Source organism: Cyprinus carpio, chromosome B17, assembly GCF_018340385.1.
Source record: "Cyprinus carpio isolate SPL01 chromosome B17, ASM1834038v1, whole genome shotgun sequence".
In the NCBI taxonomy this organism is placed as follows: domain Eukaryota; kingdom Metazoa; phylum Chordata; class Actinopteri; order Cypriniformes; family Cyprinidae; genus Cyprinus; species Cyprinus carpio.
This window is the reverse complement of record NC_056613.1, coordinates 4,372,219-4,387,461: the sequence shown is the minus strand read 5'-3', so window position 1 is coordinate 4,387,461 and position 15,243 is coordinate 4,372,219. Positions and strand designations below refer to the sequence as shown.

The following is a 15,243-nucleotide window of genomic DNA, read 5'->3' as shown; positions in this document are numbered from 1 at the left end:
ACATTTGAACATTTCCAGCATTTGTTGTTGAATAAAACTTGGCAAGGCTGTCAAGATCTCACCAGCGAATCGGACAGCAGTGATAGAGGAAGAGTGTTCATCCAGTGTTTGCAGGAGGCCGTATTCCCGATCCGCATCCAGAACATGGATCAGTCTGTCTCTGCTGGCGGTGGCCAACAGGTTCAGCCCTAAACACACACATATTTAATACGTTAACACAAAAATATTAAGCAGCACAACCATTTTTAACATTGATAATAATAAAAAATATTTCTTGAGCAGAAAATCAGCATATTAGAATAATTTCTGAAGGATCGTGTGACACTGAAGACTGGAGTAATTATGCTGAAAATTCAGCTTTGCAGCAAAGGAATAAATTAAATTGTAAAATATATTCAAATAGAAAACAGTTATTTTAAGTCGTAATAATATAACAGAATATTACTGTTCTTACTGTATTTTGATCAAATAATTACAGCCTTGTTGAACCTAAGAGAAAAAAATACTGACCCTACTCTACATCAACTTTTGAATGGCAGTGTACATGAATACAGTGTTTATGTAATTCCATAAAGGACCACTAAAGCGGTCATAAGGGTCAATCTGGATAAATAAGCTTTTCATTGATGTATGATTTGTTAGGATAAGACAATATTTGGCTATCTGGAATCTGAGGGTGCAAAAAAATCTAAATATTGAGAGAATCGCCTTTAAAAGTTGTCCAAATAAAGTCCTTAGCAATGCATATTACAAATTAAAAATTAAGTTTTGATATATTTACAGTAGGAAATTTACAAAATATCTCCATGGAACATGATCTTTACTAAAAGAAAAATAATTCTGACCTATACAAATTGCTACAAATATACCCGTGCGACTTAAGACTGGTTTTGTGGTCCAGGGTCACATTTGTCATTGTATTATTATCTGATACCATTACCAGTATCCCCCTAAGTAGATTTCTGTAAGGATACACCAGCCAAACTGCATTTCTGAAATAGTGTTTCCAGTGAGCTGTGTTGAGAGTGGCTTCTGGTTTTGTACTCACACTTTTCACACCACAAGCTGATTCACTAACACGCTGTGTTCATGTGTGACTCACACAGTCAAGAAAAAGAAAAAAAATCCAAATAAATTGCAAAAACAGAAAACAGAAAATTTATATCAACACTAAAAAAAAAAAAAGAACAAAATAACCATATAAATTAGAAATGAGCGTTCATCACTATCAACCGATTCCCGTCTGAAAGCTCTTCATATTCTTACGGCTGCAGAGCAGACACACAAATGATAATGTGATGTTCTTCACTGCAAAAACAGATCCTCACAGGCCATTTAGAATGAAGCAATTGTTTTCTGAAGTGCATGTTGAAACCAAACGAGCAAATCTACAGAAGACACAGGTGGGCTGATGGACAGGTATTGTATCTGGAATGCAGACTGGGCAGTTTATATGCTATTACCTTTTGAATTTACCCGTTTTACATCCATTCCACATAATTCAGTGCAGAAAATGCCTAAATACTGTGCAGATTATGGTTGATAAGCCATTTTTGGCCTGTTATAGTGGTTGGGATCAATGGTCTATTAAACTGAGAGAGCCATATCACAGTGTCATGAAAGAGCAGGAGAAGAAAGCAAGCAAGAAGGCGAAATTGTGTACCTCTATGTGTGTTCTGTTTCTCATCCAGCTGTACTCAATGTCTGGCCTTCAGCCTGATATAAACCACCAGCTAAGGCATCGCATGCGAAGCACAACTTCACACTGAACTGCACTTAACAGGGGAAGATAATGAGTCTCAATACGCCTGCTCTAAACCCCCAGCCCTGCACAGAGCCTTAAGAGCTTTAGAAAACTGGAGAGAATTACACTATTCTAGTTAGTGGTGGAGGCATTTTCACTGTAATAGGGAAGAATGAGGATGAAAAATTCCCATGGATTTACACTGAAAAAGGGACCAAAGTATTATTGATATTTTTAACTAAATTTATATATATATATATATATATATATATATATATATATATATATATATATATATATATATATATATATATATATATATATATATATATATATATAGAGTTTTATTTATTGAAATAAATCTAAAAATAAAAGTAAAAAAATGTATTTTTTAAAATTGAAAACTAAAAAATGTTTCCTTATTGAAGTAAATAAAAAAATAAAATATGAAAATGAAACAAGGTAAAATGATAAAATTAAAAAAAGTAATAAAAAAATAAATAAAAAACTACAGTTGAAAAAAAAAATTAAACAAGAATAAGAAATGTTGCCTCTGCAATTGCCTGAAATAAAATAAGGTGAAGTTAAAATACTACAGCTAAAACTGAAGTAAAAACAGAAAAATTTAAATAAAAAAAAAGAAAAGCCTATAACATAATCACTAAAACTTAAACTAAAATTAAAATAAAAACTGAAATTTAAAAATGAAAGTGAATTCACAAAATTAATAAATAAATACTATAATACTATATAAATAATACTAAAATAGCACTGGACTAAGTTTTATCTAATAATATATCTTATAAGTATATAATATAATATAATATAATATAATATAATATAATATAATATAATATAATATAATATATCTAATAAGTAATTTCCTAGAAACTACCCAGAACTATGATCTTTTTTGGGGGGACATTATCACGATGATAATACCGTGGTATTCTATTTATACCATAAGACTGTACCATGGTACTGCTAAATTTTTTTTGTAAGTGTTGACAGCTTCCAAGGGATATTATCTTGCCGTTTAGGATCAGCTATTGTTTACTCTACTATTACTGGTATGTCAGTTTCCTCGAACCATGTCACATCAGCATCTGCACTCTTGAATGGATACCGGAGGCTCTTAGATTTCCTTTCAATTCCTCTGAAAAATAATATTCTGCATTATTTACAACTAAAGCTCAATCAGCAGCATCTGTGGCGTGCTGTTGATTACCACAAAAATGGTGCCATTGATAGTTGCAATGTTTACACACAGTGCTGTTTTTGTTGTTTTTAAAACCCGAAGCACAAGAATCATTTTATTTTGTAATTGACCGCATGATAGTGTAAAGCTGATTTCTGTGCTAGTAGCATCACCAAATGGAATTGAATTTTTTTTTTTAAAATTTCAAACAGGTTTCCCGAACATTTCCCCGTCTGCCATTGGTCAGCAAACAGGGTGTCCCACCCAAAACTAAGTCCATTGAAAGCAGCACACAAGTCATATTATTTACACTTTTTTTTAAGAAAGATCAACTCAACAAATGACTGACTGTTGTCACTGTACATTAAGCTGGGACAATGAACATTGAAACATCTTAAGATCCGGGTATCTTAACATTGAAAAAAAATTACTTCAAGTTAAAATTAAACCAGGTTTGAGCTGTGAAGTTTACACTGGAAAAACTAGCTGTAAACACTGCTGGTGGCATATGTGTGAAGGTTACAGAGCATCTGCTGAGCATCTGAGCTGGATCAGCACTTCCTTTTTACCTCGGTACAGGATTAATTAGCTACAGATCTATAAAAAAACACTCAGCACTCACCAGTCTCGGGTTTTGTGTACTCTAGACACAGGATCTCAGAGTCATGTGCCTGAACGTCTAGAATTTCCTCCATGCGCTCCAAATCATGGATTCTGGAAACAGCAGAAGTTCAGTGAGGGTCTGATTGTGTAGTTTCTAAACTAAAAATGTTTGCATTTTCTGAAGAATAACAATGAGAATGCTTTTGTAATATATACAGTCTTCACAGAAAGTGTAACGTACAGTATTTTTCCCACATGCATGTGATTCCCAGTACACAAAAACATTGTCCTTTCCACTAAAACCCTCAGAGGATCAATTAACTCAAATCAATTAGTGTAGAAGTGTTAAGCAGCCATGTGAAAAACAGACCTCAGTGTTCCATTGCGGTCCCCTGATGCCAGGTGCAGCCCGTCTGGGCTCACACACATGGTCCTAATGCCTGTCCGGTTATCTGAGGTCTGTGGGTCAACCTTCTCAGAGTTACTGGAGATGGTGCAGTCCGTGTCCAGCAGGGTGGAGGTGTTGTTGTCCATATAAATGACCTTCTGGAGGTCCTTTGGTGACGAAAAATGATAATTTGTGACTTGTTCGTTACATTTATACAGATACATATATTTAAATCACTTAAATATTGTTATGTTTGATTAAATATCAAAGGAAACGGCATCTGCAATTCTACCAAGTCATAACTAAGTAAACACTTCCATGCAAATTATTTTTAATCAACTTCTACTGAGGTTTGACAATGGTAAAGTGTCCAAATATGGCATTCTAATTTTTAACAGTATTTCTACAGTTTTATTATTTACTATCTCACAAACTTCTCTGTCATATGGTTTAGCTTTTAAAAGTTCAATTATTTTCTTTAAAATGAATGCCATTTTTATATGATATGTGAAATGTTTGTGAATGACATGTCTAATTGCCTTTTAAGGTCAGAGTTGCTGATAGGACAGTAGCTGACGTTTTTTAATGATAATATGCAGTTTATGAAAGTAGTATGCATCAGTTCACAGTAATACCCCTAGTATCATTTTTTTTTTTTTTTTTTTTTACAGAGAATACACAGTTAAGAGTTTGATATTGAGAGAAGTCTCCTATGCTCACCAAGGCTGCATTTAATTGATCAAAAATACAGTACAAACAGTAATATTGTGAAATATTATTTTATAATTTAAAATTAGCAGTTTTAAATTTCAGTATATTTAAAATGTAATTTGTTCCTGCGATGCAAAGCTGAATATTATAGCATCATTACTCCAGTCTTCAGTGTGACATGAGGCTTCAGAAATCATTCTAATGTGCTGATTTGCTGCACAAAAAAACATTTCTTATTATCAATGTTGAAAACCATTGTGCATAGTGTATTTATTTAAAATAAAAAATAAAAAAAACATGTCTGGATTAATTTCTTGAGTTTCTAGAACTCACATTGCTGATGACGTTTGGGCTGAGGGTGGTGTTCTGAGCGTCTGTGTTCCATAAACGGAGAGTATTGTCAGAAGAACAACTGAGGAACGATCCGGGAGACAAACGTGGCTGCTCTCCATCCCTCGTCTCTGGGTACACCTGCAGGAAAAGCAATGAGAAGTGACTCAAGCTGACAAAACACACAGCATTACATCACACAAACTCACACATAAAAACAAATACAGGTGTATTTACTCTGGCATTTAAACTCCATTAGCTCATTATCAACCAAAAAACAAAAGGAGCGGTCTTATGTTTTTATGGTTTTAGTATTACTACATAAAAATAACACTAACCTAAAACTAAAGACATACATAAATAACCATCTGATATGAGCACACAACCAAAAGGGAAGTCAGTCATAAATCATGTGATCTGATATGAGCACACAACCAACGACACAACCTGGAAATACAGTATATGCTGCATGTCGACAAATCCCACAGGTTGTCTATCACAATGAATGAAAACACAGTAAAATACCATTCGACTGGTACAAAAACAGCAAACTCATCACATTCCTAACTGGATAACACATATAAAATAAGGTAAACAAGTTACGAGCAAGACTGAAACCTACAGCGGGTGGGTTTTTATTAATACAATAACATCATATGAGTTCACATCAGGCCTTACAAAAATAATACAAAAACACGAGGCTCAAATACAAAAGACCTGCCTCACATTATTTCAGCAGGCAAAATGTCAACACACGACATGATGAAAGGACAAAAACATGTTACCACACACACGTCTCAGAAGTCAGAATACAATTGACTAAATTTTCTCATAATCCTTAAAACCTTTCTTGTACTTGAAATGCATTAAATTAATTTTGTAGGTAAAAGTAGACTATTTATGAACTATTTTTACAAAACTAAATATAATTTTAGGTTTTGTATTATATTTTATATATGCAGATTTTTTATTTTATTTCATGTTTTATTTAATTTTTTGTTATTTTATACTATTGTATTTTTTTATTTATTATATTTTATTTCATTTTATTATTTTATACATCCACCTGATCAGCACCGTCTTTCCATCACTGCCTTAATGCTTGCATTAAATGTTTGTCTTATTTGGCATGTCACCTTTCCAAATAGCTGAAATAAAATAAATCTTCTTTTATTTTACTTTATTTCCTTCAAGTTCTTTCAAGTTTAAAGGGATGCTCCACCCCAAAATGAAAATGTTGTCATTAATCACTTACCCCAATGTCGTTCCAAACCCATAAAAGCTTTGTTCGTCTTCGGAACACAATTGTCTCTCCATATCACCATGTGTGTGCTCTTCTGTATCATCCGTGTCAAAAGGATGCGCTGTTTTCTTTCAAATCAAAGCTAAATACACGTAGAAACAGTGCATCCTTGTGGCGCGGATGATACAGAAGAGCAAACGCAGCATACAGTGATATGGAGATACACAGAGGAGACTGCTGACAAATTAATTATTGAATAAAGTCGCTATTTTTGTTTTCTTCACTTACAAAAAGTGTTCCCGTCGCTTCATATAACTCAGATTGCACGTCTGATGGCAGATGGAGTATACTGACAACGACTTTCATACCTTTTTCTGGACCTTGACACTGTTATTACTTGGCAGTCTATGGGACAGTCACAGGCCTCCCGGTTTTCATCCAAAATATCTTAAATTGTTTTCCGAAGATGAACAAACTTTTACGGGTTTGAAATGACATGGGGGTAAGTAATTTTTGACAAAATTTTCATTTTGAAGTGGAGTATCCCTTTAAAATGTATGCCCTTTTTCTCACCTCCACACTCCATACGCAGGCCGAATGGTAGAGAGCTGAGTAAACCTTTCCCACTTTACGAAGATCACGTACATCCCACACGAACAGACTGTGATCGTTGTAGACACAGGACAGCCAGCGGTTCGTGGTGTCATAGGACACGGCCACTGTGTCAGGATAGCGGACGTTTTCCTTGTAGGCGAAGAGATGGCTGTGAAGAGATCATAATAGTAAAGACAGCTGTACTGAAAGGTCACTAAAGGTCTTCTGGAAGCATCACGAGAAAATGTTTCCAAGCAGAACCCACATTTAGATCACTGCTGTTTACTGCCAATTATAAGGAGACAGACAGAATGACAGTGTGCATTCTGGGAGCAGTCTCCGCTGGCATTCAAAGGGCAGTTTTTTGATGGTACATTTGTTCATGATTTGTCTTTCTGTGAAATAGCTTCCATTTAGATTTCATGAATTGGAAAGTTACGAGCTACATGGATGCATATATATATATAAAATGTACAGTAGGCTCAAAAATACACAGACACATCTCAGTGTCTTAAAACAGTTTTCCTGAACAGTATAATATATAATAAAGCTCAACATCTCTGTCTCAGCCTTGCAGCAGTCTTTGCATATTTATGAGCAGTGAACTAAGAGGTCTCATGTGTTTGACAGTTTGGAGGGAAAGCAGGGAATTCTAAACAGATGTCAATGGCTAAGCTGTTTCATCGACACTACATGAATCCACTCTGAATCTGAAAGCAGACGGAGATTTCAGGATGGTTTCTGGGTATTTGCATATGTATAATGCTAGACACCAGCACAAACAATAGGAAAATCTCTGGAGATTTCCAAGTAAAAACATTTATCCTGCAGTTCTGACTTTTGACAAAGGGATTTTAAGCAGGGGTGCACAATAAATATCGGCCGATAATTAATGTGCATCTCGAAAGTAAATCCCGTCATCAAATCAGCTTAAAAAACCATCAGTAAATTGACATCACATACATCATCTCACACACAGCAGCTGTTACACAGAGTGGATTTGCGCAGCTTGTCAGTTAACAACGGCTCTGTGTAGTAACAGCAGCTCTGTGTGAAATCACGCACTATGCACTAATGAAAAAAAACCCTCAAAGAAGGTGGAGTTTCAGAACACACCCAGAGATTGCATAATCGCCACGGACCAAGGGAAGCTCAAAGATGTTTAGGAGCCAAAACGAACTCCCCCAGAAAGTTTGCTTTGGTCACCTGTTTCGAACTAGCGAAACGAACTCAAAACGAACCTTGTTTCGGCATAATTTTGTTTGAAATGACGTCATATCAGTTTGTTATTCGATTTCGTTTGAAGTATATCGGGGCCTTTACACTATTATATTTTACACTGATTCTGAAAAATCATATTAAGTATTGTGGTGGTACCATAGTTCAGTGAAGGTAATGCATGCTACTTTAAGTACAGTGCAATAATATTGATAAAACTGAACTAAGTAGTTATTTTTTGTACCAAGACTCTCTAATGTGGCTGATCTTACCTGGCCTCAGTAACAGTGGCAATGTCTGTGCCCAGGCTGTGAGGGTGAGGCAGCGTACAGATAAAGTGCAGGTCAGTGGGGCTGAACGCTCTCACTGTCCCATCAGCACAACCACAGAAGATCAGATCCTCGCTGACGGACAGAGACGTGGCCATACTGGTCTGAGAGAGAGAGAGAAAAAGAGGAATTGAGTTGAATGACTAATTCTATGACTAAAGTTTTGGAGTGACATCCACGATATTTTGGAGTCCACACAAATTATATTATCAATGTTATGATAATTACTAAATTATAATATTAATATAATAATCATCAACATATATTAATTTATTTAACTTTTTTGCATGGAATGTGGGGGTAAAATAATTTAAATTCTAGGGTTAGAGTTTTATATATATATATAATATAATAATCATTTATTTAAACAACATTTAAATTCTGTTTAAATTCATGTATAACATCTGCAGAGCTTTAAGCAACTACCCAGAAGCATATTTACCATGTGGGCCAAGTCACTTTGTTGGGTGAATCGAAAATGAGACAAAATGAGAGCTCTGTGCATTAAATCGAGATGTCTTATTAAATTCCACTGATAATTGCATGGGAAATGCACAATGCACAAACACCAAATAAAAGCTGATGAGATATAAAACTTGAAAACAGGTGGCAATAAAGAAACAAATGTGTAAAAAAGAAAATGTATTAGTGCCTGAGCAGGTTAAAAGTGAGAAGATGAGAACTCATTTGTGTGTTTTTCCATGGGCTGTTGGATGTTCCTAATGAGAAAAACCTAATATTAAAATATAATTTAATTTACTGAGATAAGGACACGGAGGACTATTTGCTAAATAAGCTTTACTCAAGAGACCAAAGTTCATCTGTAGATTATAAAGTTGTACAATGATCCTGGGGTTCTTTTAGTTGATAAACTGTTAGACAGAGAGGCTTTTGTATCCTTTACCATCCTCTCTGTATCCCTTTCTTTCTGGCACTCTTCTGAATCGTTCTTGTTTTCTCAGTGCAGTGGGCTCAAGGGTCCCACAAAAGCAGAATTGTGCAGCACCCACCTGCTCTAACCATGACCCACTTTGACAGTTTGTAAGGAGTCAAATCGAGATCTCATATCGGCTCTAAATCATGTGTTTAACACGGCTGCCTAGTTCTCATGGGTTTCTGAAGGTCTTCCGAAATACAAATTTCTTCTTCTCTTTTGTGAGATACAACAGACCTTTCTTTAAAAAGATATTACTACTTTATGTGATGTTTTTTTCTGTCTTAAAGCAGAGTAATAAATGCAGTAAATAAAAAATAATACACTGAATTAAAAGATGAAATATATATCTTGAGTGATTTGTTAAAACATTTACTGTTTTACAATTTAATAATTAATACTAACAATTAATAAAAAATATTAAGTACATAATTAAAACAATGCATTGCGATATAAAATATAAGAAACATCTTACAATGAATATAATAATAATAATAATAATAAAATGATTTTAAAAAAATGCAAAAGGGGTGGTGTATGCAATACAATATTTAATACTAATAATTAATAATTCAAATAATTAAATAAAACAATTAGAACAATGTAATGTAAAAATACTAATATATTTTAAAATGAATATAATAATAATAATAATAATAAATTCTTAATATAACACAAAAAGGGGCGGTTTAAGCAGTATACTTAATGTGAAATGCTTTGTCTGCGATTAGAGTGATAACTGGCAAGTGAAGGTGTAATGAGGTCAAACATCTAATGTACAGGTGAGCATGACTGACAGCAGCACTGTGATGTGTTGTTTAATGAGTTTTACAATGAGACGTGACAGCTGAATCAATAGCCCTGATGTGAAACTTACTGCGAAACTGTCATTTTTCTGAACAGTGTGAGAGAAGCAGAACAGACTTATATTAGACAACAGAAGCAGCAGCATCAGTAATTAACACACTCCACTCTCACTTAACACAGCCGAGAGCTTAGATACACCCTCCGTTCACAGGGACTTTGACATCAGAAAAGGAAAAATACCTTAACATGGATTAAGCACAAAACACACACACAAGGAAGCTTAAACAAAATTCAATTATAAATCAGGGGGTTAAAAAATGTGACAACTGAAATTTTAAAGTTCAACTCCAAGTATAAAACAGCTTTAATTTCATGCACATTCTTTTCACAATAATGTTATTTAAAGGAATAGAGCTCAACAGTGACCTCTCATTATTTTCCCAATTCATTTTCCATAGAGATTTAAAAAAAATGGTTCAATACAGTTCTGAACCAAACCCCAGCAAAAAAAAATATTTACATACATAGATACACATTTTTATACCACAATATATACAAAACCATACAATATCAAAAAAATATATAAAAATAAAGCTAAACCGTCAAAAAAAATTATGTTTCAAAAATACTGCAGTACATTTTACAAGAAAATAAAAATGTCATCTTTAATACAGTGTTACTTGCCATTTCTTTGTAATTATTTGTGAAATTTACTATCAATTTCAAAATGAAATTTTTGAAAATATTATTTTTTTCAAGGTAGCTTATCTAGTGTTCACTACAAAAACCTGTATTCATGAAAACAGTAACTATTTTAAAATGTGGATCTTTAATGAGTTTTAATGCATTTTGAATAAAATAGGAGCTAAAATCATTTCAAAATCAATTAATTTTTACTTTATGAATCAAACTATTGAGCTCTATGGCACCCACTCATTCAAGCATATTTGTAACCGACTACACAATCAACCAATCAGCATCCTTGTCACTCACCCTTAGCTCCACCCACTTGTCCAGCATTCTTTTGTCATTGAATTCACAGAGCAGCCCAGAGGAAGTGATGCAGAAGGTGCTGTTCGCCTTCCGGCCCTTTCCACAGGACACATCGCTAAAGAAGTTATTGCGCAGCTCTCCAAGTAGACCAGAGCGGCCCAATAATGGTACTGTAGCGTTCACCTGTGAGAGATGACATTTATGAGGCTTTCACCTAAGACCTGGATAATATTTAGCACTGTGTGAATGGACATGACATTTTCAGCTGTGGTCTGGTTTGACATCTGTGGTGACGGTAAGTGAGAGTTAGAGACGGAAAGCCAGGAAGAAAGATCAAAAAGAGCTGTATTTGGTAGATAAGGCTAGCTGTTATCTGCCACGTTAGCATCGTGTACCTTGGACGACTTGGTGTGGTCAAGATACCAGAACTTCACATGTCTATTCCCGGCTGTAACAAAGTACGAGCTATCATCTGAGAAAGACACAGCCGTCACTTTACTGGACACCTTGTTGGCGGCAACCACAACATTTTTCTGAAAGGACAAAAAGACAAATATTCAAACTATGACCATTTTTATACTATGATTTATTGATCGGTTTTTATGTTATTGGTTGATTCAAGTGCAGCAATCAAAAGGGAAAAATCATGGTAAAGAGATTATGAGAGATGGAATTGCATTACAGGAATAATTTACACAAAAATTAACATTTGCTGAAGATTTACTCTCCCTCAAGCTATCCGAGATGTACTGTAGGTAAATGTATTTCTTCATCACAACAGATTTGGAAAAATTTTGGATTACATCAATTGCTCACCAGTGGCTCCTCTGCAGTGAATGGGTGCCGTCAGAATGAGAGTCCAAACAGCTGATAAAAACATCACAATAATCCACACAACTCCAGTCCATCAATTGATATCTCTTGAAGCAAAAAGCTACGTGTTTGTAAGAAACAAATCTAGGCATTTTAATTTCTTTGCTTTTGGCCAAAGATTCTATAATCTATAATAATGCATCTCTCCTGTTGTCATTTCGCATCCAAATATGACTGACATATTTATCAAGAACTGTTTTTGCTTGTAAACAGTGCTTGATCTATTAATATTTCTCTCCTGATTCAGACGAGATGACTTTTTCAATTAAAAAAAAAATAAATATTCTGAATAGAGGACAATTTGATGCATTTGTTTACAAATATACAGTTTTTCGCTTTACTAGAAGCTAACTGATGGGGCTGTGTGGATTATTGTGATGTTTTTATCAGCTGTTTGGACTCTCATTCTGACGGCACCCATTCACTACAGAGGATCCAATAGTGAGCAAGTGATGTACTGTAATGCTTGCTAAGTTCTCCAAAACTGTTCAGATGAAGAAACAAACTCATCTACATCTTGGATGGCCTGAGGGTGAGGACAGTTTTCATTTCTGGCTAAACTATTTCTTTAAATTAATTTTTTTCAAGCATATACTGTATAAAATGTTGCCTTGTATTAACACCATTCCTTTTATGCATTGCATACACTGCTATTACCTGCAGGAAAGGCAAATTTAGTTATCCAAACAGCATAAATGAAACAAACTAAATAAAAGCCATCTTTCATGACTGTGTGAATATTGCTAGTCACCTTCCAGGCCCAGACGTTGACGATCATGTCGTGCTGGTATCCCACACTGATGATGTATTTACTATTGGGGGAGAAAGCCACACACGCCACGCCGTATTTATGCTCCTGTAACTCCACCACCTGTGTCCTCTCTGCCACATCCCAGACACGCACCGCCGGCATATGACCACTCTAGAGAGAGAGAAAAAGAGATTATGAGGGCCGTCGACATGCTTTACTCCAGACAATTTCAACACAAGAGCAATATCTACCAGATTAAGAGCCAAAAATAGTATATTTAGAAACATACAACCAACATATATAACTATATACATACAGTACTAACTTCCAAAAGTTTGGGGTCAATAAGATTTTAAGAAATAAATACACTTATTCATCAAGGATGCATTAATCTGGTCAAAGGTGACAATAAGGATGTTTATAATTTTATTTTATAAGTTTATCCTGAAAAAAAATGTAGCAAGGTTTTCACAAAAATATCAAGCAGCACAACTGTAATTACTAACGAGAAATGTTTCTTAAGCATCAAATCATAATATTTTAATCATTTCTGAAGGATCATGTGAGACACCGCTAAGTAATGGCTACTGACAATTCACATGAAAAATTAAACTAATTTTTTCAAAATTAAATAAAATGTTAAATTATTCAAATAGAAAACAGTCATTTTAAACTGTAATAATATTTCACAATATTATATTATTTTTTACTGTATTTTTTTTTCTTGATTAAATGCAGCCTTGGTGAGCATAACAGACTTCTTTCAAAGATGAAAATAAAAAACAAATTCATTCATTCATGAAAAAAATGTGTATATGTTATGTATTATAGAAATGTCCTTTCCCTGGCCAGAAAAACACCATTTTGAATATCCCCTGATATTTTCTCTTGACTGTGGGGACCTTGGATTTATATTTTGTTGTATTGCAAGCATGTATTCAAGAGCACATTTCTATTTTGTGCAAAGCTTGTTTGTGCAACACATTATTAACATAGATGTCGAGACACGTCAGTTCAATCCCAGGTTACACAACTCCAATCAAGACAGATCATGCATGCAAACAAAAAGGAATGAATGGATATTCATTCTGATTAATCTTACACAACATCCTGCTTTAATACAGGACCGTGCTGCCAACATGTGATCAGCATTCAGCGCTGCAGGGGCTTCACAGTGAGAATGTGGGGGTCAGGGGTCAAACCACAGTGAGCAGACATATGCCGATTCCAGACTGTTTCTGTCTCTTCCTTCGGGCACATTTTCTTTCTCTTCCTCCATACATGCTCTTTTCCTTGCCCTTTCTTGGCACTCTCGCTTTAACCTTTTTATGACAGCAGACACGGTCTGTGTGCAGGTTGGCATGGTGCCGCCTGTTGCCATGGCAGCCAGTAAGCACAAACTCACATCACTTTCACATGCTGGAGTAAGTAACTCCTCTCAAACGAAAAGGATTACTTTTTTGTCCAAATGCACAGACACCAAATATACAACCGCCCAGACACACATACAATATTGTACAACCGCACACACACAAACACAAATCACCCATCCACATGATTTAGTGGATTAGACAAGCAGACAGGATCTGTGCTCATGTTCAGTCTTGCAAACAAAGTCCAAACGGCTCTGATTACTGTCCACATTACTGTTTCCATTCATTACTGTCATGCCAGCTGACCAGAAGTATGGACACTTCATCAATGCACATTATCCTTAAAAAGATAGTCCACCAAAAAAATTAAAAAATACAATAAATAAACTTTTTTAATTAACCACCTTCATGTCATTGCATGACTTGTTTTCTTCTGTGGAGCATAAAAAGATATTTTTTATTCAATGTCTGTCAATATTAACAAAAAATTTTTATCCACCAAAAATCCTCAAAATATCTTCTTTTATTGCACAGAAGAAATAATTCATTCATGTAACAAAAAAAAAAAAAATAAATAAAAAAAAAAAGAACATTCATTTTTGAACTAAACCTACCAATAAAAAAAAAAAAAATAATGGAAGACAAGAATCAACATTCCTCATTCAAATAATACTATAATTTTATTACATTTAACAACAAAATAAATGTCTAGAGATTGCACTCAAAAAGAGAATTTTAACCAAAGACATGCTTCACAACTGAGCAGAACCACAAAGGTTTATAATGACTACAGAAGTTTTCATGATTTCATTAAATAAATGTTTGAAGGCCTGGAAAATTACACTTGAAAATCCCTGATATTTAGATAATAGGATAACAGGGAAACTTAACAATTTGCTAAATTTCTACCACCTTTTTTCTACTCAGATGACATTAAGTCTGTACATAAAGGGGAAAAAAATTATAATAATAAAATAACTGGTATTATTAATCAAGTTGACCAAATGATCCAATCAAATCCTGATATAATATAATAACAGATTACAGAAGTTAAATGTGTTGCCAATTACATTTCATTTTAAACCAAAGAAGTAATTATTAATACTTTTAAATATTTTAATACTTTTATTTTTTTGTTTCAATCAAGTAGTTTT

General features: G+C 34.3%; 1 protein-coding gene across 3 annotated transcripts in view; it reads right to left on the bottom strand.

Moving 5' to 3' along the window:
• The window catches only part of mapkbp1 (mitogen-activated protein kinase binding protein 1), a 52,528-nt gene that overhangs the window by 14,193 nt on the left and 23,092 nt on the right, over window positions 1-15,243 (bottom strand). For 2 of the 3 annotated variants that reach the window (XM_042743252.1, XM_042743251.1), the window contains exons 5-14: window positions 12,717-12,887; window positions 11,488-11,625; window positions 11,093-11,275; window positions 10,170-10,187; window positions 8,302-8,462; window positions 6,791-6,980; window positions 4,978-5,115; window positions 3,916-4,100; window positions 3,565-3,656; window positions 63-188 (exon numbers count right to left, since the gene is read on the bottom strand). In XM_042743252.1, coding sequence (XP_042599186.1) covers window positions 63-188; window positions 3,565-3,656; window positions 3,916-4,100; window positions 4,978-5,115; window positions 6,791-6,980; window positions 8,302-8,462; window positions 10,170-10,187; window positions 11,093-11,275; window positions 11,488-11,625; window positions 12,717-12,887 — 1,402 coding nt within the window. The remainder of the gene's footprint in view (window positions 1-62; window positions 189-3,564; window positions 3,657-3,915; window positions 4,101-4,977; window positions 5,116-6,790; window positions 6,981-8,301; window positions 8,463-10,169; window positions 10,188-11,092; window positions 11,276-11,487; window positions 11,626-12,716; window positions 12,888-15,243) is intronic. The other variant, XM_042743253.1, reaches the window with a different exon arrangement.